Source organism: Sesamum indicum, linkage group LG5 (genome assembly GCF_000512975.1).
Source record: "Sesamum indicum cultivar Zhongzhi No. 13 linkage group LG5, S_indicum_v1.0, whole genome shotgun sequence".
Lineage (NCBI taxonomy): Eukaryota > Viridiplantae > Streptophyta > Magnoliopsida > Lamiales > Pedaliaceae > Sesamum > Sesamum indicum.
In genome coordinates, this window is record NC_026149.1 from 1,052,165 (window position 1) to 1,077,185 (window position 25,021).

Consider the following 25,021-nt stretch of genomic DNA (forward strand, 5'->3'; position numbering starts at 1 on the left):
CAATACTTTTAATAATTATAATTAGTTTTTTTCTTATATTATATAAATTATAAATTTATTAAAAATAAAAATTGATTATCAAAATTATAAAAAAAAGAAACTAAAAGGGAGTCGTCAACAAGTAATAATCATGGGGAGTCATGGACTCTTGATTATGACTCCCAATAGTTGGGAGTCGCGGACCATATTATTTAAAAAAAAATTAAAAATTAAAAATAATTAAATCTAGATAATCATGTTTCCAATTCCAATACATTCTAACTACAATACAACCTTATACAAACTTATTCAACATTCACATATACTAGTAATTTGCGGCACACATTGTGTGTGCAATTTTTATAAATATTATTTAAAATAAAATATTTATGAAATTTTATTATTTAATAATATATATATATAAAATAATAAGTTAAATATTAAATTTATTAAAAAATAATGACAAAGAAATGAATGAGAATAAAATAAAATAACTATTGAAAGATAATGGAAAGTGGATACATGGGGGGTGGGACGTTAATTAATAAATTAAATTAGATATTAAAATTTTGACATACCAAAGACACCAATTCACCTATTTTTAATTATATATGGTATAGATATTATTATATATTTTAAATGATACTTTTATTATATAATATCACATCCACAACTCGTTATAAATTTATTATATATTTTATATAAATATAATTTTTTCTTTTTTTAATAATATTAAAATAATTAACCCGGGGTGTTATAAGTTTTATGTTTGTTCCTTTGCTCATCTCATAGAGTAGAGGGTTTTCAAATAAAAATATTATTATTATTTATTAAGAATAATAATTATTGAGAATATAAAAAAGAAATAAAGCTTTAATTTTGTATTAATGAAAATAAATAAAAGCATAAAAAGGCGGCTTTACAGGAAAATGATATTCATCTACTACTGCCTTTTGTTTGGAATGGCTGTCGCTGGAGTGGAGGGGTTGTAATTGTAATTGAGAACCCCTCTTTAGCACCCACCTCTCTCTCTCTCTGTTTCGCGCTTTTCCTTGTTTTAATTCTTTCTGTTTCAAAACTAGTACCATTTGCTGCTCACATACATACCAACTTTTGCACGTCTCCGCATTAACTCTTTTATTATACGCACACCAAATGTATTTTTTTTTTTTACTTATTTAACAGAATGTGTGTTTCTGTGTGTGTGTTTTGTATTCCATTTCAGATCATGGATTCATTCTTTCTTATGCTTTCTCTGCTGCTTTTGTTTCATTTCTCAAGTGGGTTTAATCATCTTCTTCGCTTCCTCATACTTTAATCAAATGATTCCTTTCCATTTTTTATGGGAACATCAATTCTGGTGCAAAATTTTCCACCTTTGGGTTTTATTTTTATGCAGTTTACTTGAATTGGATGATTTCATGGTGGAGGGTTTCACTTTATTTCTTTTTGCTGGAACCCACTTCCTTGTTATCAATTATATGCATGATCATCATAGAATGTTTACGGTATTAGTTGAGATTTTCAGTACTGGTATTGGATAATGCCTTGTGTTTCTTTTCAAGCTCCGCGTTTCAGTATTCTGATGTAATCTTGAGTCTGATTTTAGCACAACTTCACTTTTCTCATGCCTTCTTCTTCTTCTACTTCCCTTTGCCCTCTTTTCTTTTCTTTTTTTTTCCTTATTGAATGCATTATGGGTGTTTTCCCATGATGATTAAGGAAGAGTATTGTTGACTCGTATAACAAGTTAGGACTCATCCTCGGGAAAAATGTCATCTGTTAGATGAAAAGAAACAGCAGGAACAGACTATATTCCTTATTTCATAAGATTATTAAATGGGTAATTTATCTTCTGATGTCTGATATGAGTGTTATGTTTGTTTGGTATCTATTTTGCTCTTACAGGCAATAACAAACATACATTTAAGCAAGACAGATTAACTGCCACAGCTTGTTCCTCTACTAAGTAGCAAGCCCAACAAATTGATGACAACACAGAAGTCTTCAATTCAATCCCTTTGCTAGGCACATAGGTATGAAAAAGTTGTTTGTTCTTAATTTATCCTTTACTTTCCTTTCCTTTTTTTTTTTTTTTTTCCCAATTGATTGCAAATCTTTGGGTTAGTATAATTTCCTCTACAGTCATGTGTTTCACTCAGTTTTCAGTACCCTGTTTCTTTAGAGCACTTCCTTCTGGCTGTATCTTTTTCTGGATGTTCTTTTAGTAAATCATATAGCATCTCTTAGGGATTTATTTATTGTTTTAATGATATTTGCATATTCCAAGACATTCATTACCACTTCCTGAAGCTTCAGCTACAAGTTTGCCTGCTATTTTAATATTGATATATTGATTTTTCCATTACATGTATCATAGAAATAAAGTTCTATTGCAATTCCGGATTGGAGTTTGTCTGGCTTGTGATTACTTTCATCCAATTGCCCTTTGCAGAATGGGAGTTGGTAGGAACACTCCTACCTTTTGTCTGAGTGAAACTTCTCCTTCTTGACGGATGGCATCTAATGTGAAATGGGCAAGAAATTTGCAAAAAAGTCAACTTGGAGGCATCATATTTGGTTGCACGAAAGACACTATGAGAGAATGCCTTGCCAATCAACTCTTTGGTTAGTCATGTTAGTTTTTTGTGTTTTTTTGTAAACCTTCTTTGGTGTTAATTACCTGAATAGCCAACTGGAAATAATGTCTTACATTTACTAATTTGTTGGATACTTGGACATATAGTTAGATGACAAGTTTCGGTTCAGACTTACTTTATCCCGAGACTCATCTCTGTTTCAATGGATGATAGGTCTGCCAGCACAACACTTTTTATATGTGAAGAACATTGAGCCAGGTTTGCCGCTATTTTTGTTCAACTACAGTGAAAGAAATCTTCATGGCATTTATGAAGCTGCTAGCTCAGGGAAAATGAGTATTGATTCATATGCTTGGACAGCAGATGGTTCAGACAGAACGAAGTATCCAGCTCAGGTATTATATAGAAGCCCTGTCTGTTGTTAGTCAAGATCTTTAATAACGTGTTCTCCCAGCTATTCTTTTCAAAGAAAGGCGAACTACATTATCTTTTCGATTTCTGCATTAAGGTCCAAATACGTGTCCGCCTGCAATGCCAAGCTCTTCCTGAGTATCAGTTTAAGCCAATAATTATTGACAACTATTACAGTCAAAGCCATTTCTGGTTTGAGTTAGACCATGCTCAAGCAAGCAGGTTGATGTCCAAATTCTCCTCTTTAGGAGTTGCTCCAAGGCCCTTCATACCACAAAATCCGCCAAAGTGGAATGTGAAGATGCAGAGGTTTCCCTCAAATGACAAGAGAGAGGAAAGTGGAGCGGCCGTGCCACCACCTTTGACAGATGATTTTGCTAACTCCAACGATTCTATTGGAACATCAGTCACTTCAGAAGATTCCGTCTGTTTGGACCAAAACAACCAATTGATGGAGCCATCGTTACGCAACCAAATGGTAGAATTTGATGAAAAGGGTCTTATCTACATGAAGTTGAAAGAATTGTCACTCAGTTGTGAGTCTCGAGATACAAATATGATTGGACATCTGTTAGGAGATGCATCCACAAGTGAAGTAGACTTGGAGCATGAAACTCATGATGCTGATATGGTGAATTCGGGAAAGAGGAGCGATAGGAGTTCTCTTGATTCACTTGATTATCCTGCTATTATAGCACAGGTACTTGTTCTGGTATCCGGTTATTGTGTCTGCACAAGAAACTAGCAAGTTGAGTTTTTTGTCTGCTTGTTGAGCTCAGATAAAGCTATTCTTGAATTTGTTGAATTTTAGCTGGTTTGAGCTGAGATTTGTTTTTTTGCTTCCTTGCAAGCAAGTTCATTATTATTTTTAATGATTATTAGTTCTTATCAAGATCATATATCTGCATTACTCACGAGCCAAAGCTGATCCCGTGTATCCTCTTTAATGCATTCTCACACAACATGCATGCTCAACAGGTTTTGATCAATAGTCTGGGTTTCTTGGATTTTCTAAGTTACTGATTCATATAATCGTGGAATGGGACTTCAGGTCTAATCACTAGTAACTTGACGTTGATACTAACGAATATTGATTCTATTGTGACAATCTAAGTTTTGATTCAAGTTCGAGCTTGGAATTAAGCATGAACTAGAATTCACTTGAATGAAAATGCATCAGCATGGGCAATGAAATTGTGACTTAACTGAGCCAACTATTCCTTCTCTTCTTATTTTATTCTTTTTTTAGTGTTCTTGAGTTTTTAGTTATTTACTTTTGCTCATTCACTTGCACATTCCTGACCAACTTAATTGACATTGCTGACCCCTATATCTATGTGGAGTGCAGTTGGTCAGGGAAATGGAAGAGCTAAAGACTTTCAAGCAAGAGCAAACTGAAAAGATGGAAATTTTGGAAAAGAAGCTGGTACTCTCTCTTTACTTAATATTTATGATGGTCCCTTGGCACTTGGCTATCTTGGTGATTGTCAGTGTGAACTAGCATTTTGAAATTGAAAAACCAGAAATCTATCCTGACACTTTCATCCTGATTGTGAAATCTATTCGACAGGGGGTACTTATGCTGGGCCCGAAATGATTCCTTGATTAAATGGAGACAAGCCAATATAAGCATCCTAATTTGTATTAAAAAAATGAATCGGAATCTAGAACCAAAGAAAATGGAGGTGTTTGGACATATGATGAATTGTGGCAAGATTCGGGTTTGAGTTGGTCAAGTGAAACAGAGAAATAAATAACTGCTATATTTTAGTGAAATGTAGTAAACTTTTCTTTAAATAATATGTAGGGAATTTAGAAATCCTGCTTTCATATTTTTTTAACAGAGAATGAAAAGAGAAGGTAGCATTGCCAATATTTTCCCATCTCATATTTGCAAATCCAATTCTGGATTAGATTAGAGCAGGACATCTCACAGTGAGTTAACTAGCCTACATTTTTGAAGGAAAAGAACATGAAAGAAAATAACAAAGTGTGTTATATTTAAGATTAGAAAAAATTAGGTTCGGTCACTGCTACAGAAGGAAAAAGAAGAAAAAAAAGAAAAAGAGGAGATGAATTGCAATCTAAGTAGGGTATTTTTGTACAAAGTCACTAGCGGTTCCCTTTTTGTACTTTATGTAGCTGCTTGCCCTCTTAAGGTTTGTCCCCGATCTAATGGACTTTGGAGTTCATTTTGATGGGAACTGTAGTATCGAGTAAGGTAGTATAAAATATTCTGAAACGAGGTTTGGAGCTCTTAATGATCTCCAGCACAATGCACCTAGTGGTGTAATCTTCTTTGTGCGGTGGTGATTATTCTTTTTGTTTTCTGAAATCCGTCGGTTGCATTGTATTCCAAAAAATACCTGCATTTGAGCTTTTGCTTCTCAACATTGAGAAGAGTACGCTTTGTCCTTATGTTGGTTAAGTGATTTGATTTGGTGGTGCTTATTAGTATAATGTTCTCAATTTGATTCTTCACCACATTTCAGGCTGAAGCAGAACAAGAAATCCATCGACTGGAAAATAGATGTGTGATATTGGAGTCTATATCTAATACTTCAGTTAGGCTTTCTGGTGACAATACGCCGATTGAATCTCCTGATGGATTTTATTCGAATCTTAACGAGTCTATATTAATAGTGGGTGGATATGATGGCATATCATGGTCACCAGCATTGCATTCCTTCTTACCTTCCCATGATGTCTTGAGATCTCTTAAGCCAATGTCTTCTGCTCGATCATATGCTTCAGTTGCGAGCTTTAATGGAGATCTTTATGTATTTGGTGGTGGAACTGGTTCTACATGGTATGATACAGGTAGTGCTTGTGCCTCCAGTCCTCTCTCTACCTCCCTTCATCATCATCTCTCTCTCTCTCTCTCAACACGTTATTCCGTCTATGTGAAGTTGAGTCCTATAATGCTCTAAACGATGAATGGAGCTGGCGTCCTTCCCTGAACAAAGAAAAGGGCAGCTTAGCTGGTGCTGCTTTAAATGGTAAAATTTTTGCAGTTGGTGGCGGAAATGGGGTTGAATGCTTCTCAGATGTAGAAATGTTTGATCCATGTGTTGGACGATGGATTTCTGCACGCTCAATGCTAGAAAAGGTAGTGTATAGTATTGCATGCATTTTTATCTGGCCTTTAATGTCTCAGAAATTTATATGGGTAAGTGGATGCTATATATACCACAATGTATGCAATAAGAGAATTCTACAAAGAGTTGCAGATTAATCTGACCGCATATTGTTACTGCCGTCGCGCTGGGTTTTATTTAATTTAGTCAAGATTGAGTGTATATATTGTTGAAAGAAACTATATTTCAAGTGTGTTCCTGGAGATCAGCAAAATATGGTCAGCAGCTATAAAATAGAAATCATCTGCTATGATGCAGAATATTGTCTCAATCTTTTCAACATGTTGGAAATTAAAATCAATAGAGTCTTAGAGGACTTGGTTTATTTAGCTCATTCCTATGGGATCAATTCTTTCTGGTTGATCATCTTTTATATTGTTGGCCTATTGAATTAGAGCTCATAAATTGATATCAGATTTTATTTTCCATCATATTGCTCTCTTTCTTTGACAGCGATTCGCCCTTGCTGCTGTCGAGCTCAATGGTGCACTGTATGTTGTTGGTGGATATGATGGAAATGACTATTTGAAGTAAGTTTGAGAATGGCTTTTTGTTTCTGTGCTTTTGCTTCTCCCTGGAAATTTCTGTGTGCGCACTTTTTAGAGTTCATGTTTTGGGATTGGGAGGGTTGTGGGTTGTATTTGTGGTAGTCTTAATTTGGTTTATTTTTGTCGAATTTGATGAAAATGTCCGGTATGGAGCTATAGTTATTTGCTGTAGAAAGATGAAACAGTCCCCACATGGACTATTATATCTTTCCGGCCTCAACTTTTTAAGTTGCTTTAATTTGGATTCACCATCTAGGTCTGCTGAAAGGTTCGACCCCAGAGAACATTCCTGGAGCAGAATTGAGAGTATGGATGCAAAGAGGGGCTGCCACTCATTGGTAGCAATGAATGAGAAGTTGTAAGTTCTTCTGTATACTATATTTTTCTAATATTTATCCAAGCGGCTCTCAACTATCTTGTTTCAGTTGTTCACGTTGCCACACTGTCTTAAGTAGCTCGCACATGGGTGTTAAAAGAGGTTTCTGCCCTGAATTCAATACCAGTGTAAATATGGAGTATCTGTTGTGCAGATATGCCCTTGGTGGTTTTGATGGGATAACAATGGTACCCAGTGTTGAGATATATGATCCTCGCCGCGGAACATGGATGACTGGGGAGCCTATGAATCAAGGCAGGGGATATTCAGCTGCTGCCGTTCTCAAGGACTCAATTTATGTTGTTGGAGGAGTAAAAACTGATGAGGACATAGTGGACATGGTAAACATCTTTACAGTCATTTTTCTTCCTATTTGTAACTGGGGGATTAACGTAAAATGATTTTTGGTGTCTGACTGCAATGGCAGATTGAGTGTTACAAGGAGGGTCAAGGTTGGGAAGCAACAAAATTGAGGGCAGTAGGAAAGAGGTGCTTTGCCTCAGCTATTGTATTACAAGTGGATTGAAGCAACGAGGGATTGTTCTTGGGATAGAAATGTTGTTGCACGTTCTGAGGAGTAGGGCAGTTTGTTGGATTAACCTCATGTAGTGTACGTACAGACATGAGATGAGACAACAACAAATAATTACCCTCGCCCTGTTTGTAGCTAATGAGCGATTGAAGTGTTGTTCTGTAACGAGGAACAAACAACTGAATCCTGATATGTATGTTCATAAGTTTACTCCAAACAATACTATAGCAATGTCGTTGCAGTTCTTGACAATGTTTGTTTTATCTGCGACTTCAATTGAATTTTATTAATCAACCCCAATTGAAAATTCTAAATATTACAAAATAAACCTAAAATAAAATACCAGTACCTAATCTCCTCTTTTCATTCGTTTTTTTCGCCTTATTTTGAGTATATAATATGCAAAAGATTAAAAAAAAAAGAAAAGAAGAATGTTTTTCAACCATAATTGTTGTATTTTATTTTATTATAAAACATCTTTTACAGATTATATCAATTATTATTATCTTCCACTTTCATCTTACTCTCAATACAAAAAAATCTTATCTTATTTAAATCAGAGTCATCTCAAAATGGATTAAATTGCAAGCGATGACCGGCCAATATATTGATTGCAATTTGCATGTCATCTTGGGAAATTTTCAAGGGTAAGAAGTGTATATGATTGGGTATAGGTATACTGATTACTGAAGCTGTAGCAGAGAGTGAGAACACCAGAGAAGAAAGCAGGGTTTTGCAAAATGATGCCGTGCTTGAACTTGTCGACTAACGTGAGCCTGGAGGGCGTAGACTCCTCCTCTATTCTCTCTCAAGCCTCCTCCACTGTTGCCAAGATCATCGGCAAACCCGAGGCTCTCCGTATCTTTCCTGATTTAATTCATATTTTATTATTCTCTTGATTTAGTTTGATGTTTGCAATTTCTTGATCCTCGCTCCCTCGCTGTGCTTTGTTTTGATTTAAGTGGCAGCGGTTGTTCTTGATGGAAAGTTTTTTGTTGCTTCTGCTGTATTGTTATTTGCATTTGATGGTCCTTCTGACAAATTAAGACGCAAAAGCAAAAGAGAAATTATCTGAAAACGGACGGCGGCCATTTTTGCTAAAATGTATGTCTAATTCTTGTTAACATATGCTCCTTAGGTCCCTTCAAAGCATTACAACTATGAGAAGATCATGCTCTTTACATTGTGTTTGCCGTCCATTTGCGGTTTATTAATTAACATCAGTTGGAAGTGATAAAGTTAAAGCCTCATCTTGGACATGTTTACATATACTTCCTCATACTATAATTTTTGGTCCCACTTAAGGAGGATTTTTAGATGCTCTACATCCTTTTCAAATAGATTTTCATCTTTGGGTTCTCTGAACTGGGATGCTCTTATAAAATCATTGTCCAGAGAAGTTGGACATAAGCTATTGCGTTGCATATTGACATGGGAAAAAGTGTAACTTCAAACTAGTTTATCATTAGCTGTGCTTCATGGTATCTGATAGACTTTTATCCTTGAAATAAATCTAAAATCCTGCTTTACTTAGTAAATTTGGGAAGACTAATCTACAGTTTGCATCTGATATATGCATATGTGATGATTGTTCTAAGGGATCTGTACCCATGGCATTTGGAGGAACAGAGCAGCCTGCTGCTTATGGGGAGCTGGTCTCCATTGGAGGTCTTAGCCCTGATGTCAATAAGAAGCTGAGTGGTGCTATTGCTAATATACTTGAGACTAAGCTGTCTGTACCAAAATCACGATTCTATCTCAAATTTTACGATACAAAGGCAATAAAAGCTGAACCTTTTAACTTGTTTATCAAAATGGCTTTGTCATGCTCTTAGTTTTCTCATTGCATTCCTCTGCTTGTATAGGCCTGTCAGAGTCAAGAAAATGCACAATGTCTGCATGCTTTACACCAGTACTAAATCATGTAAATGAACTTTCAAAATTTAGAACTATGTTTGGAGCTTGACGAATACTGTTTTGCATGTGTTGTAACTGCACAATATAGTTTGATCTTTTTCTTGATTGTGAGTTCTCTCCATTTTATTGCCTTCATCGATGACATCTACTCTTTTTCTTTTCCTCTTTCCTGTTTTTTGGGGACAGGGTTCCAACTTGGGCTGGAATGAAGCGACCTTCTAGGTGTCTTACCTTTGATTTTTTCACATCTTGTCTATACATCAGTGACCGCATCTGATGTATCTGGGTTCTGATTAACCCACTTGGACGTCTTCTATTGTTTGTTTCCATGGAAATATCATAATGTATCATGGACTGGATGTTACTATGTCTTTCGACTGATTTAAACGTTCTTCTAGTACTGATTTTGATCCAAACATTAGGGCATCTGTTTCTATCTATATATCTATTAGATTAGAGCATGCATGCTTTTGTATATTAGGCTAGCAGAGTTGTAATATCAATGCGGAAAAATTTTCATTCATAGCTGCAAGAATGTGTCTTTCAGTGATCCACACAGGAAGTGTTGCAAGAACTGAAATTGTTATTTGTTGTATGCTCAATCTGCCATCTCAAATTATCGATCTGGAGAAGGGGCGAGTTTTCATGTGTTGCTAGTTATGATTTGTTGTATTTTGCTTAGGTATTTGATAATTTACTTAGGAGAGAAAGCAAGCAGCTACTAGGATCTAATAGGTATTTTACTACCATTATTCTGGATTACAGCTGTTGGTTTTATCAGTTGTTGAAGGATGCAGGAGCAAGAAGTAGAATGTTGTGTAGATTGGTCCTTTAATAATTTTGTGTAGATTGGTCCTTTAATAATTTCTTTGAGACTCATATTTGCTTTATGAAATTGATTAGAGTGATGAGGAGAGAGGGATGGAATAGCGACTCTGGACATGAATGTATCTGATGCCTGCCTGCCTACCTACTTACCTACACCTAATGGAGAATTGGTACTGTTCAAGTGGTAAAAACCTCACGGGTACAAGGTAGTAGAATCGTAAAACGTAGGAGCAGTTATGTTTAAGTATTAATAAAATAATGGTGATTATATTATGTTACTTTTTGGTATAGAAAGAAACCCCTGAGGAATTAGAAATGGAAATGGAACTGGGCTCCCATGGAATGGATCCACCGACGCAATTTCCTTGATAATGCCATACCGTATTTGCTAAGCAAAATAATTTCCAATACCGTCTCCCAAACGTTCCCTTATAAATAAACATTCCCGTTTCCAATTTCCCAATTCCCATTCAGTCAAATTGCCGAAATATCAAACTCAATCGCTCACTCAAAGATGGCAGCAAACTCCTCCCCTGCAATCCTCCCAATCACCAATCACCCCCCTGCCGACAACCAGCAACTACCTTCCTCCGCTTCCGCCCTCCGTTCATTCTTCTCCGGCATTTCTGAAACCGTGCGTTCAGGTCTCGCTAACCGCCGCCCCTGGCCAGAGCTCCTCGACCGCTCCGCCTTCTCCAAGCCTGAATCCCTCTCTGAAGCTACTCTCCGTATACGCAAGAACTATAACTATTTCCGCATCAATTACCTCGCCGTCATCTCCGCCGTCCTCGTCGTCTCCCTTCTTACCAATCCCTTCTCCCTGATCCTCCTTGCTGGCCTTCTCGCCTCCTGGCTCTTCCTATACCTCTTCCGCCAGTCCTCTGATCCTCCGATCACTGTCTTTGGCCGCCAATTCTCCGATCGCGAGACCCTCCTCTTCTTAATCGTCTCAACCATTGTTGTCATCTTCCTCACCAGCGTTGGATCCATTCTCGTCTCCGCCTTCATGGTTGGGATCGGTATCGTTTGCTTGCACGGTGCTCTTAGGAGCCCCGAAGATCTTTTCCTTGATGAGCAGGAGGCGCAGGGAGGCGCTTCAGGATTCCTCTCTTTCTTCACCTCTGGTGCCCCCCCTGTTGCTCAGCCCCCCGTGGCTGCTAGGGCTTAATGATCCGTCATGCGTGTGGGGGTAATGGGAATAACTTCAATTGTTTTTCTTTTTCAGATCCGTCTTAATCGGATGACTGATACAGCAAAATTCTAGGCGGGTAGCTAGAGCACTATATATATATATATATATATATATGTTCTTCTTAATTGGGGGATGTTAATATCTGTAACTTTGTTCGTTGATCTATGGAATCAACATTTTTTTTGGACGGTTTATGTGGTTTATTATTTTGCAACTTCAGAGCATGCTTGATGACTGATTTCTATGGTCAATGTTGAATCTTGATAATTGGTTGATGAGTACGATATTAAAACGCAATTTACACCATCTTTTATTGAAAATTGGAACATATCTTTCCATTGATGTAGTGATGAAGTTTGGATCTAGATGTGGTAATTTGCAGTGTGAATCTCCAAAATCTGAGGATCTATTTTGCAGTCACAGGTTTGCTTGCGTTAAAGTTTTTAGTAATTCGTTTGCATGAAATGAGATCCAACCTAAAGTTCTTTCTGCATTGTTCTTGCATATAGTTAAGTACATAGAATGATACTCTCCATATCTCAATATTTGTGGGGCTGGGTTAAGTGGAGATTCACATGTAAAAGAGAAATTGAATGAACTCCTACTCCTACACCCACCCCCTTTCCAACAAGAAAACAGACACCGCTGCTCTCAAGTTGTGTGCTTCATGTCTGCTCCTCGTATGCGATACATTATTCAAGGTTGCTTCATCATTGATTGCTGGATTGTTAAGTAAAACGGATTTTGGTGAAGTGCGAGAGTGGGTACTCGATGAAAGTGAAGTGTGGTATGCTAAGAAGTATTTGCTTCGTTTACCTATCTTCACTTACTTTTTCTTGATTATGAAACACTGAAAGTCTGATAGTTATGTAATAGTACATTGTATTTTAGGTTAAAAGTTTCTGGGAGTCATCAAGTGCTACTTTAAAAGATCAGTCATTTCATTTTATGTTGGAAAATATATATATACACATATTGATTACATTATAATTTTTATTTGTCATGTGATTTGCTTGAAATGGGTCCAACTTAAATTTAAAGGGGTATTATCCACCCACATAACAAGGGAAACAAAGTTGCTTCCAAATATAAGGTTCTGTTTTAGCTTCAACTTAATTACTTGTCGCCACCATCCCACGCCACCTACACTGGCACTAAGATGCCAAACTTACCCAAATTAAAGTGGATCATAGTAACTAAAATATGAAACCCCAATCCCACCACCACCAGCAAAGTGGGGAATTTAATAAGACGCGGTTCGAGTTCACCCTTCTTAGAATAAATAACACGCATCAATATTAATGGAGAAAAGACAGGACTGAATAAGTCAAGGTTATTTAACGGTCAGGTTCCATACCCATACCCAGCCAGCCACAGTACCTTGCAGAATATAGCCGTTAAAAGTCAAGTCTTGCGTCGAACACGGACTAGTTGTTTTTCAACCCAAATACAAAACAACTAACGTTGTTATACCCAAAAATAACTTCTTACTCTGCTTACACAAACTAGCCGTTGGGATCCAACTAAACATAGACACACTCTCTGCTCCATATTTTCCTCTACTCCATACTCCCTCCATCTTAATAGTCTTCTTTCATAAACCCTACATTCTCTATCTCTCTCTTTCTCCATTGCTTTTCAATAAATTTTCTGTACTAAGTTGCAGTAAGAAAAAAGCAACCACCAGAAAAGCTGAGCCGGAGAGGTAAAAGAGAGATTTCATACACTTATTTGCTCAGATTTCTTTGTCCTTAGAATCTGAACCCCTCATTGGTTATCAGTATAGTTCATGGATGATTGTATTCAGTTGCGATTTCGATCTCGCAACTGCTCCATGGAGTTCTTGCACTGTCAGCTTGAGGAGAAAGCTGATTGGAGGTGGGGTTCAAATAAGAAGAAAGAAAAATGTTGGGGGCTACCCCTCCTCTTCTCTTGCCTTTTTCTGCTTCTGTTTACAAATTGCCAGCTTGTTTCAGGCAAGACATGGGATGGGGTAGTTGTCACACAGTCCGACTATCAAGCCTTAAAGGCCTTGAAACATGAGTTCGTTGATTCCAGGGGGATCTTGAAGAGTTGGAATGACAGTGGTGTTGGTGCTTGTTCTGGGTGGGCCGGAATCAAGTGTGTCAATGGGCAAGTCATTGCTATCCAGCTGCCTTGGAAGGGATTGGGTGGCCGAATTTCTGAAAAAATTGGCCAACTTCAAGCCCTTCGGCGCCTTAGCCTCCACGACAACGTTCTTGTTGGCCCTGTGCCAACATCTCTCGGCTTCCTTCCCAATCTCAGAGGCGTTTATCTTTTCAATAACCGGCTTTCTGGCTCTATACCTCCTTCAATTGGTAACTGCCTTCTTCTTCAGACACTTGATCTTAGCAATAATCAGCTTACTGGTATCATTCCCCCAAGTCTTGCTAACTCTACCAGATTGTATAGACTTAATTTGAGCTACAATGGCATTTCAGGGCCAATCCCTGTAAGCCTATCCAACTCCCCCTCTCTCACTTTTCTTGCTCTTCAACACAATAATCTCTCTGGTTCTGTTCCTGATACATGGGGGGGCAGTAAATCAGTTGATCGTTCTTATCAGCTTCAGTCTGTGGCCCTTGACCATAACTTTCTTTCTGGAAACATTCCAGCTTCTTTAAGCAAACTCACTATGCTTGAAGAGCTAACCCTGAGTCAAAACCAAATTAAAGGGAATATCCCTGAAGAATTAGGTAGTCTCTCAAGGTTGAAATCCATTGATTTATCAAACAATGCCATAAATGGAAGCTTTCCTGAACGTCTTTCCAAGCTCTCCTCTTTGGTGACTATAAATCTAGAAAACAACTATCTTGATGGCCAGATCCCGGAATCGATTGGACAACTACGCAATCTCTCAACGCTAGACTTGAGCAATAACAAATTCCAAGGCCAAATTCCAGGCGTCATTGGCAATATCACCAGTATCACTATTCTTGATTTATCAGAGAACAATCTTACTGGGGAAATTCCAATCTCCCTGGTCAATCTACAAAATCTCTTGTCTTTTGATGTTTCCTTCAATAATCTTTCCGGTGCCGTCCCATCTGTTCTAGCCAGGAAATTCAACTCAAGCTCCTTCACTGGTAATGTTCAGCTATGTGGATATTCGAGCTCAACGCCGTGTCCTGCCCCGGAACCTGGAAATAATCTACCTTCTCCTTCGCAAGGGGCACCTAAGCATCATCATCGAAAATTGAGTACCAAAGACATTATTCTCATAGCAGCTGGTGCCCTTCTTGTTGTTTTACTGATTCTATGCTGTGTATTGCTCTGCTGCTTGATCAGAAGGAAGGCATCTTCAAAAGCTAAAACTGCTAAAGCAGGAGGTCTCGCTTCCACTACCAGAGGTGCAAAGCCAGTTCCTGCTGCAGGGACTGAAGTCGTCGAGTCAGGGACTGAAACCGGAGGAAAGTTGGTCCATTTTGATGGCCCTTTTGTATTTACAGCTGATGATTTGTTATGTGCTACTGCAGAAATAATGGGAAAGAGCACTTATGGAACTTGCTATAAGGCAACATTGGAAGATAATAATCAAGTTGCGGTGAAGAGGCTAAGGGAGAAGATCACCAAGGCCCAAAAGGAATTTGAATTGGAGGTTTCTGAACTTGGGAAGATTCGACATCCTAATATCTTGGCCCTGAGAGCTTATTATTTGGGACCGAAAGGCGAGAAGCTTCTTGTCTATGATTATATGCCTAATGGAAGTCTTGCATCCTTCCTTCATGGTAAGAAGGTTACATAGATATAACAGAGTATTTACCAGTACATGACATCTTTGCCTGATTAAATATAATCTTCTGAACATTGATTGCAATATCTAGATGCAGGATGTACTTTCTTGATATAAATCATTTTCTAACATCTTGTAAATGTGCAGCTCGAGGACCTGAAACTATCATTCCTTGGCCAACAAGAATGACCATAACTATTGGAATAACACAAGGACTATGCTATCTCCACAATGAAGAAAAAATTGTGCATGGGAATCTCACGTCGAGCAATATCCTACTCGATGAACACAACAATCCCAAAATAGCTGATGTCGGCCTCTCGCGGCTCATGACAAGTACTGCCAGCGCCAATGTAATCGCGACAGCAGGCACAATGGGGTATCGAGCGCCAGAGTTTTCAAAACTGAAGAACGCAAGCACCAAGGCTGATGTTTTCAGCCTTGGGGTGATAATATTGGAGCTCTTAACAGGAAAATCCCCATCTGAGGCGACAGATGGCCTCGACCTGCCGCAGTGGGTGGCATCGATCGTAAAGGAGGAATGGACTAATGAAGTGTTTGATGTGGAGCTAATGAGGGATGCATCTAACATTGGTGATGAATTGCTTAATACATTGAAATTAGCCCTCCATTGTGTTGACCCTTCTCCTGCAGCTAGGCCTGAAGCTCAGCAAGTTCTCCAAAAACTTGAAGAGATAATAAAGCCAGAGCCTGGCGATGTTTGCACAGAACCAGCTTCTGGGGATGATGGGGCAGCACCACCTCCAGCAAGCTGAAAGATGATGGAGTATAATAGTTGGTTCCTTTATCTATTCTTACATTTCATTAATTCATTTATTTATTGTTTGGTAATACAGGTCTTTCTTTATTCATTACTTGTGTGTGGGTGTGTATATATATCATATTATTCTTTTAGTCTATATATATTGAAGTTTGTACTGAGTTTTTTCCATATGTAAGAAGTCCATGAAGAATAATTTTTGTTAATGACAGGTAAATTTTAATAGAGCAAAGATTCTTGTATCGTATATTTCCTTGAGTTGAGACCTGTTGTTGTTTCTCTAAGTTGTATAACCCTGCAAAAATATTCCATATCAGTTGATTGGAAGTGAAGGACATGGATACGAAATCCTGGGAAGAATTTTACCACAAAGATCGATTGTTGATTCAAAGATTGGTCCACTAGAACTCGCGCACCACGTAATAAATTCACAGTAACTCATGATCATTTGTTTTTCATTTAGTAGTATCATGAAATATATATTTTCAAAGGATTACTTCATTATCCTGTACGTAATACATTTCATTTATATTAATTCATTCTCACTTAATCACAATATGAGTAATTGCAATATTATCTCAAAAACAAAGAATTAACTTGTATATTCTGTTAATTTTTTGTGAAAACTTAAACTATTGACATCCCCGAAAATGGAGTGAGAGAGAATACAAGTAAGATTAAGAAGAAGTGACATGTACTAATTCACTTAATTATTGTTCAGAGTGCATTTGAATTTGAGGCTGAGTATAATCATCACACACTATCTATATCTATACTTCACCTGCCCACTACGCTTACTGTTCTTCCAAACGCGTACGTACACCCTCATACTCTACTTGTACATATCACATACATATCCTTTGATTTAAAAACACTAGTATTATATTATCCATCTTCTTCAAACAAAGATGTTTGGCTCATGCGCAAGTTTATATCCAATTAATTCACTCATCTTGCTCTAAAATATCCATTAATTTCCTTTCTTTTTGCACCACTCTTCCTCCTTCTTTTATTCCATTCAACTTCAAATACCTATACCCTTCTTCCACGGTAACATGTTCCATGAACGATAAAAAACAAAATCAACATACATCCTATATACATAAATAATATTTATACAAATTTCACTCAAATATAGCAATTTATTTTTGGAAATTAATGAGCGGGTGGCTTTCTCTCTGCATGCTTACAGTAATTAATAATGATATACATTGGAAGATGAAGATGGGTTCATTTAATTTCGTGTAGCTGAATTCTCAGCCATCTGAGCTAACGACTCAAGATTACATCTCACAATGGTGTCCACAAATACGCAGGTTTCTTCTTTAGTATTACCTTGCGGCACGTCAACCACGTACGATTCCACCACCACCGTGCCCCCACCATTCCCAGCCGCGTGTAGGGTGGTGACGGACCGGTAGTTGGCTAACCGGTGGTCCCCTCCAACGACGCTGAAGCTGATCGCATGCCGCTCATCATCCAGGATCTCCAAGCGTTCAGTGCTGCAGACAGCTGGCAGGCCGGAGATGACGTGGATCTCCCTCAGGGTGCCCACGTCTCCGTTCCCCACGATGACGTGGCAGCTCTTGACGAAGTGCTTGTATGCTTGTGGGTTGTCGAAGCGGCGGACGACGGACCACACGGTGGAGACGGGAGCGGAGATTTGTTGTGACACGGCGGAGCAGCACTGGTTGGGGGCTACAGCGTGGGTGTGGTAGCGGGCCAGATGGTCAGGGACTTGGGCTGCGGCAGGGTGACGGTAGGGTTGTTTACAAAGGGCGGCGATTGTGGTGGGTGTTTCTTTGATTCTTTCAAGTAGAAGGGAGGAATTTGGGAGATGGGAAGGCATTTTGTCTGATTAGATATGATACAGGGTTTTTTCGATGTGGATGGATGGATGGGGTAGCGTATACTTGTGTTTATGGTTCGATAGATATGTGGTAATTACTGGTATACGGCTACAATGGCTGCTCTGCTACCTGCTACCTGCTAATTAAGTTCCTAAAGTAACCTTTAATTAATTAACAGACAAGTTGTATGATATAATAATAGAGTGAATTAGGATTCTAGTCTATGAAATTCATGAGTTTGGCCAATTCCAACTTATAATTAATATCTTATACCTCTACCAATTAACGTTCATAATTATAATATAAAGTTAATTAATTCAAATTTCAAATCCAAATCAATTAGTGCAGAGATGGTTTAAGCACATGGTGTGTAGGGGGTGAAAAATAATGACAAGTTTTTCATTTTATATAATACATATCCGGGGTGATAGGTCGAGGCCTTGGATCTTTTCATGAAAGGTGGCATATATCTTTTCGGATTAGCACCATTTTTTTGTGAAGTCAAAAGTGTCTTTCATGATAAAATAATTAACTTATTCAACTTTTTAAAATTTATATTAATTGACAAAACATTATTACTTCGTTTCTTTTTATTAATATAATATAGTGATATATATATTTTATTATAATATAGTTTAAAGCATAAAAAAATATTTATTATATATGCATAAAAATGATGTGGCACAACAATTATTATAATTTGCGACAAGTTGTCCATACAATATATATTAGTATGATGGAGTGGCGGGGGAGCAGGTTAATTAATTAAGTTGGTGAAATGCATACGTACGTACTTACGCTGCAATAACACATATTTGAATTAACGAGTTTTTGCAGTTGGAGAATATTGCAAATTGCTTTGACTCAGATTCAATCATCATTAGGACGTATGAAAAACATCGAAACAAACCTCCTCCAAAATTGAAGTTGGTTCTCACACCCACTTGCCATGATGATGATTAATTTGTATATTGGGAACCCCCAAAAATGGAAAAGAAAAGGAATTGGTGGGTGAGAGGATGCAGGGAATTAGTAGTAAATGAGGGAGTGGGAGTGTACGCACGGTTAAATATTGAAGGTAGAGAGAGAGAGGAGGAGTGAGTGCATTTCATATATATATATATATATGCAGCAGGGTGGTGGTAGCTGATCAAAAATCGCGCCAAAATTGAAGTTGGTTCTCACACCCACTTGCCATGATGATGATTAATTTGTATATTGGGAACCCCCAAAAATGGAAAAGAAAAGGAATTGGTGGGTGAGAGGATGCAGGGAATTAGTAGTAAATGAGGGAGTGGGAGTGTACGCACGGTTAAATATTGAAGGTAGAGAGAGAGAGGAGGAGTGAGTGCATTTCATATATATATATATATATGCAGCAGGGTGGTGGTAGCTGATCAAAAATCGCGCGCCAAGGCCTCTCTGAGGGAGAGGGAGAGAGATAAAAGAGACAAACATTATTCAAAATTTAGATAATCATCTAGTGATCGGATCGATGGATCAGGTAATGAACAAGGTGGGTTCTTATTGGTTGGGTCAGCAAGCCAACAAAGAATTCAACTCTGTCGGCAATGAAATCAACGTATACAACACTCCTCCCTTCCTATCTCTCTTTCTTTATTTCTTTGTCGCACCATTCATATCTCCTAATTACCTCACTTTCTGTTTCTTAATTATGATGTGCTTATTAGGCATTGTCAAACAACCTTGAAGATGGAGCCAAATGGCTGGTTAATAAGATTAAAGGTTAATATTTACTATGTTTATACTAGTTTACATGCATGCAGTTGATGATGATGACAACAATGATGGATGATATCCAGGTAAAGTACAAAAACCATTAACAGAAGTTTTGAAGGAGAATGATCTGCCGATAGGCATATTCCCCCGTGACGCCACCAATTACGAGTTCAATGAGGAGACCAAGAAGCTTGTGGTTCACATTACAAGAGTGTGTGAAGTGGGTTACAAGGATCAATCTGTAGTGCGTTTCAACACCACTGTAACCGCTTTGTTAGAACAAGGTAAGCTGTCTAATATAGATGGAATGAAGACGAAGATGTTCATGTTTTGGGTGAAGGTGAGCTGTATCACTACTAGTCAAGACTCCAAGCTTCATTTTGCTGCTGCCAGTATAGGGTCATCAACCAGGAATAGAGACGCTTATGAGGTAACTAGAGATGGGGTAATTGCAGACAATTTCTGAACAGGGCCGCTACACAATTTCTGTAATTTTTTCATGATCATGACGACCCTCAAACTCAATCAACTCATCTCTTTAATATGGTTGTGTATGTGTTGATAAAAACACTACTCTCTCTCTCTCTCTCTCGGGGCCAAAAAAGTAAATAAGCAGGATCTCATCTGATAAAAGAGGAAAAGAGTTGTGTATGGAGAATAAAGGCCTGCCCAGCTATTCATTACTTCACATATATAAAACACCCAACTTCTCCCTATTACAACTTTACAAGAAAATGCCTCTCTCTCTATCTCCATTATTCAATTGTCCTGAGATACCGACACTTAATTTCCTTCTTCTCCACTAAATCTCTATTCTCTCACTCAGTTTTTCCATTAAGTTGTTGGAAAAAACTTTTGACTGCTTCATATGTAGACCAGCAGATTGCTGCAGCTGGAGCATGGAACACCATTCTGGGAATCCACCCCCTCATCACCCCACCATATCCATCCTTTTTCACAATCGCTTCAATCACATCCCTTATTGAACTACTTGAAAATCGATCACACCCACAAACACCCTGTGTAATAAAAATATACCATAAATTTTTGTCCAACAATATACATTATTATATCATATATAGCATCCAAAGTGGAACAAACAATCAATTCAAGAAATCCATACCTGGCACTGCAACTGAGTTTTCACAACATCTAGTGGAGTCGTTACCGCTGCAGCCAACGCCCCCGCGGCAGCGCCAGCAGTTGCATGCACCAACAATGTCTCATCATCACCCCTCGAAACCTCCATCATCAGCCCCCTCTTTGCAGCCTCATAAGTGGCAAAATGAACCGCAGTAAAAGGTGCATTCATCAACACTGTCGTCCTATAACTCGCGTACAACGCCCCAAATCCCTCTTCCATCACAACCCTCTTCACACAATCTACCACTCCCTTATATGGACTGCCCTTTAACTGCAATCTTTGCTTCACCACATCCATTGGCGTTATAACTGCATCGCTGGCCACTGTTGCAAATACCCCAGAAGCTGCGTGAACCATTGAATTATTTGGATTTCCAATTGATAAAAACTTCTTGGAAGATTCATACACTGAGAAGTACACTGCATGGGCCGGGCCGGCACCAAGTCCCATTGCTGCAATGCCACGATAAAGCCCGGCTATGCCTTCTAGCTTTATGATCGAGCCAAGCGATTGCCTGAGAGTTATTGATGGGGTTTTGGATGAAGAACTAATGGCCTGCATGCGAGTTTTGAGAGTGTCCACTGGGAACATGGCCATGTGCTCTATAGAGCCAGCAATAGAGCCCGCAATCATGAACTGCCAGAATTTGAGGCCATCATGTGTTGGTGGGAAGACTGAGACTTCATCTGCGTAAATTTCTGAAGGTTTATCAAAATTTGGGCTGGTATCCGCTGTAGTGGATGTGGCAGTGGCTCCCATGATGCTGGTGATATTGGAAGTTTTGAGAAACTGTGGAAGTGAATCAAGGCTTTAAAAGGTTGATGGAATTATATTGGGCTTTGGAGGTCGCTTTCGAATTCAATTGAGATGGGCTGTCTCCATAGACGAATTGATATTATTAGGAGAAGAAAAGGTGGAGTTTTTCTTTCACTGAACTGAGAGAGAATGAGAATCACAGTTAAAGATAGGTTTGCTTTATACCTGCATATTTCACCTCCAAGAATTACATAAAAGGCAGATCGTATAAAGGAAAGGAAACAATATCAGCTTATGCAAGTAGCAATTTTAAAAGTAGTAATCTAGTACTGATATTGGGCAAGAAAAATGGCAGAGTGCTAGTCCTTACATCTACAACTTGCTTGCTTATTGTACAGAGAAATTTGCGGACCTCTGTGGGGATTCATCAGTCTTGCAGGCTGTGAACCCATATGCTTGTAAGTGGCTACCAAACTTAAATACAGTGGTGATGGTGAGATATTTTCAGATAGATCAGTAGTAACTTCAGAGGTCAGACCTTAATAGAAACTGGCATATTGTTAATAGCCATGTTCAACCATAACTCCAATATTGAGAGAACTGGAATCCGTTGATGGGGAAAAGAAAAAAGTTGAGGCAAATAGGGACAAAGAGGGCATGTTCTATCCACACGCCTTTCCATTAGTGCCCTGGTTCTTCTGAGTGGTAATCTCAGTATAAAGACTCTTCATCACCATCACAACTTTTATCTTCCATTCAACTTAAAAAGAAAGAATATCTTGAAAAAATCTTGCCACCATGAACGTGTGGCATCCGCAGTACCTTGACACGCTTTAGCTTCTTCAAAAGCAGTTATCAGAAATTTGTGGGAAGGAATGTCATGTAGATAGCAAAGGTGATGATGATATGAGGGACTATGTCCTCATTCAAGATGAGGTCCCCTTGCCTTTATCACAGCTGTGCTAAATCCACAAACAAGAAGTTTAATTTATGGCAGTCATAGAGTTCCAGAATCCAGATGGTTGATTCTTTGCGTGATTCCTGGAAATTACCCCATGCCTGATCATTATTGTAGTCCGGAAGAACAGTCTAACCTGTTGTTCTTTCCTTTCAGAGAGCCCTTGCCAACCTCTAGTCCAATAATGACTTCATAATCGACTCCATTTTCACACTGAATGAACACTTAACATCATCAAACATTGTTTCTTCACAATGCTTGAATTTCGTATTATGCAACAGAGGAGGCAAATTCAGTTCATAGAAGCAGATAAATAAGCAAAAAGAAAAAAAAAATTAAATCTATTTGCAAGTCAGATGAAAATTCTTTTAACGGCACCAGAAAGCGGGAATGCAAATAGTAAAGAGATGGCGCATAAATCTCCTAAAAATATTGATTATTGATGGACAGTCTTGACTTTTAGTCTCGAACTTGTGATCTATAAATTGAATGTAAATGAATATTACATAAAGTACTGTAAGAGCAATACCTTAAGATTGCTGATTCACACAGTATAAAGTACAGTCGACAGATTTTTTCCGCCAAGAGGTGTCTCACTTTCAAATTGCAGGTTTGGTAGAATGATGTTTGAAGGGAGTCCAGGACTTCAAAGTCATGATTAGTATTAGTTTTAGCCCTTCAGGGTATTGGAAATTACAGAGCATGACTACAAACAACTGACGGTGTCACTCAATCAATAGTGAATCACTCGGGTGTATGGTAACTAAGCAGAAAATTAGAAACACATGCTGCAAATTGAAGTTCAAACTTTCTTCGACACAAATTTGTCCTACACTTGTGATGTAGATTGCAAAGTGTTTTCATCTGATTCATATTCTATTATAAGCTGGAGTCTTGAACTGTTTGACGAAGAGTTGTATGGAAATATGATCACTCTGTTCTCTATACCTAACTATAAATTCTCACTTCCATCCGAGGATAGTAGTACTTATGCTCTCAATCAGTTGAAGAAATGCCTGAAAGCCCCTGCGATGTGAATTCAACACAGATTTCTCATGTTTCTTGGAAACAGAATTTCCAAAATTTGATCCTTTTGCTGCTTCTACGGCTCTCCACATAAGGAGGACATGAAGAGTGTATCATCTCCCACATCACCCGTATATCCGCATATCCTGCACATGCCTCCATATCCTTGTATAGAGTAACCAGCCCCTCTTTTTCTGCAATAAAAGCAAAGTCTCGTGTCATGGCTGGAAAGATAAAGGGTTGGGGAAATTTGCTTCCAAAATTTTCATGTTACCTTTTGCCTTATGCCTCAGAAGTGAAGAAGCACTAACAACTATATTCTTTGCTGGGAGAAGAAACAAGTTGTTGATTATGGAGCTTAACCAAAGTTTTCTCCTCTGCATTTCCATCTCCATCTCATACTTGATTCTTTCTCTACTTATATATTTTCTCATTCACTTCACCACACTTGTGTGTGCTAAATAAAGTTTTCGAGGTAAACAACAAAAAGCAATTGACAAACAAGGAAGCAACAATCAACAAGACAGAAACTTTTGAAAGCTTTCATTTTGCTGTACAATTTTCTACTCTCTTTGATGTAATGGTAAGGCTCTTAGATTCCCTCTTACAGAAAATAATAGGAAAGGTTAAGTGTAATAGTCCAAATTAATAAAAGATGTTGTCATGATTTAGCAATTATAAAAAACAGATTATCCTGATTACAATCTAATTTTCTGGATACGTAATTTGAATGAGAAGAAATTATGATTTGGAGGGAGGAGAGGCATGCCGCAGAAACAGACATTTTGAGCAGGGAGCAATTGCTTTGGATTCCGCTTTTTCCAATTTATTCATCAGATTAAAGATGCTAATGCCTGTTGCTTTAAGGATGTGAAAGGGGCCCTGGTCAAACGGTGGCTTGGCTTTTCTATCAGTGGCTTTCTGCTTGTGTGGACTCTCCCTATATTTAAATATTCAGTTCAAAAATCAGATATGGTTTAATTTAGTGGAGTTGATGTCATCTTGGGGGGGTGATTAAAACCAGAAAGAGACTTAATTTGGACATGTACATAATTGGACAAGAGTGTATCATTTTAATGATGTTACTAACATCAGTTGTAGATTGTTTGGTTTCAGATATCACAGTAACACATTTTTGGCAATGTCGTTTAAACCTAATTGATAGATAGCAAGCATGGGCGGTGTAACAAATTTTGATAATTATGGGTGTTACCATTTGCATTAATGGCACAAATGAACAATCCATCAAATAGAAAAGGGCACAAATGAAGAGACAAAGGTTGAGGGAATTCAGGATGATTTCTGTTCTGCCTAACAGTAACACATTTGATTGGCGGAAATAATTCAAGATCACTGCTCATTAGAATATGCACGCCAACTCACCTTAATTAACAAAAACCGTTAAAAATTAACAAGAGTGTAGGGATGGAAACACTAGAAAACTAAGGAGTGAAGAAGTGACAAGGAAATGAAACAAAAGGCAGAGCAATAT

The 25,021-nt window shown here is 38.1% G+C and overlaps 8 protein-coding genes across 14 annotated transcripts in view; 5 read left to right on the forward strand and 3 right to left on the reverse strand.

The window, feature by feature from the left end:
* On the forward strand, window positions 917–7,825 carry LOC105161507 (kelch-like protein 1). 4 transcript variants are annotated; one of them, XM_011079209.2, is made up of 12 exons: window positions 917–973; window positions 1,888–2,015; window positions 2,435–2,607; window positions 2,793–2,974; window positions 3,088–3,690; window positions 4,339–4,416; window positions 5,483–5,810; window positions 5,900–6,099; window positions 6,581–6,657; window positions 6,932–7,033; window positions 7,206–7,392; window positions 7,479–7,825. In XM_011079209.2, the coding sequence occupies exons 3-12, from the start codon at window positions 2,496–2,498 to the stop codon at window positions 7,575–7,577; spliced, it is 1,968 nt and encodes a 655-aa protein (XP_011077511.1). In that variant the 5' UTR covers window positions 917–973; window positions 1,888–2,015; window positions 2,435–2,495; the 3' UTR covers window positions 7,578–7,825. The 4 variants fall into 4 exon arrangements, with proteins under 4 accessions (XP_011077511.1, XP_020549533.1, XP_011077512.1 ...); XM_020693874.1 differs by having other exon boundaries at window positions 932–2,015; window positions 2,793–2,837; window positions 2,943–2,974; XM_011079210.2 differs by having other exon boundaries at window positions 932–1,259.
* Window positions 8,077–10,023, forward strand: LOC105161508 (macrophage migration inhibitory factor homolog). The gene is made up of 3 exons (XM_020693700.1): window positions 8,077–8,353; window positions 9,182–9,361; window positions 9,687–10,023. The coding sequence occupies exons 1-3, from the start codon at window positions 8,324–8,326 to the stop codon at window positions 9,720–9,722; spliced, it is 246 nt and encodes an 81-aa protein (XP_020549359.1). The 5' UTR covers window positions 8,077–8,323; the 3' UTR covers window positions 9,723–10,023.
* LOC105161509 (PRA1 family protein B2) lies at window positions 10,666–11,758 on the forward strand. The gene has a single exon (XM_011079215.2). The coding sequence runs from the start codon at window positions 10,843–10,845 to the stop codon at window positions 11,494–11,496; it is 654 nt and encodes a 217-aa protein (XP_011077517.1). The 5' UTR covers window positions 10,666–10,842; the 3' UTR covers window positions 11,497–11,758.
* LOC105161510 (probably inactive leucine-rich repeat receptor-like protein kinase IMK2) lies at window positions 12,541–16,287 on the forward strand. The gene is made up of 2 exons (XM_011079216.2): window positions 12,541–15,269; window positions 15,422–16,287. The coding sequence occupies exons 1-2, from the start codon at window positions 13,310–13,312 to the stop codon at window positions 16,048–16,050; spliced, it is 2,589 nt and encodes an 862-aa protein (XP_011077518.1). The 5' UTR covers window positions 12,541–13,309; the 3' UTR covers window positions 16,051–16,287.
* Window positions 17,173–18,021, reverse strand: LOC105161511 (abscisic acid receptor PYL4-like). The gene has a single exon (XM_011079217.2). The coding sequence runs from the start codon at window positions 17,902–17,904 to the stop codon at window positions 17,290–17,292; it is 615 nt and encodes a 204-aa protein (XP_011077519.1). The 5' UTR covers window positions 17,905–18,021; the 3' UTR covers window positions 17,173–17,289.
* LOC105161512 (uncharacterized protein At5g01610) lies at window positions 19,159–20,189 on the forward strand. The gene is made up of 3 exons (XM_011079218.2): window positions 19,159–19,487; window positions 19,597–19,651; window positions 19,729–20,189. Exons 1-3 carry the CDS (start codon window positions 19,401–19,403, stop codon window positions 20,109–20,111), a joined length of 525 nt encoding a protein of 174 aa, XP_011077520.1. The 5' UTR covers window positions 19,159–19,400; the 3' UTR covers window positions 20,112–20,189.
* LOC105161513 (mitoferrin-like) lies at window positions 20,275–22,259 on the reverse strand. Of its 2 annotated transcripts, XM_020693741.1 has the most exons (3): window positions 21,916–22,259; window positions 20,769–21,770; window positions 20,275–20,664 (listed from the first exon to the last, which is right to left on the reverse strand). In XM_020693741.1, exons 2-3 carry the CDS (start codon window positions 21,546–21,548, stop codon window positions 20,464–20,466), a joined length of 981 nt encoding a protein of 326 aa, XP_020549400.1. In that variant the 5' UTR covers window positions 21,549–21,770; window positions 21,916–22,259; the 3' UTR covers window positions 20,275–20,463. The 2 variants fall into 2 exon arrangements, with proteins under 2 accessions (XP_020549400.1, XP_011077521.1); XM_011079219.2 differs by having other exon boundaries at window positions 20,769–22,259.
* Window positions 23,097–25,021, reverse strand: part of LOC105161514 — a 2,780-nt gene continuing 855 nt past the window's right edge. For all 3 annotated transcript variants that reach the window (XM_011079222.2, XM_011079223.2, XM_020693703.1), the window contains exon 3: window positions 23,097–23,723. The gene's annotated coding sequence lies outside the window, so the exon portion shown is untranslated. The remainder of the gene's footprint in view (window positions 23,724–25,021) is intronic.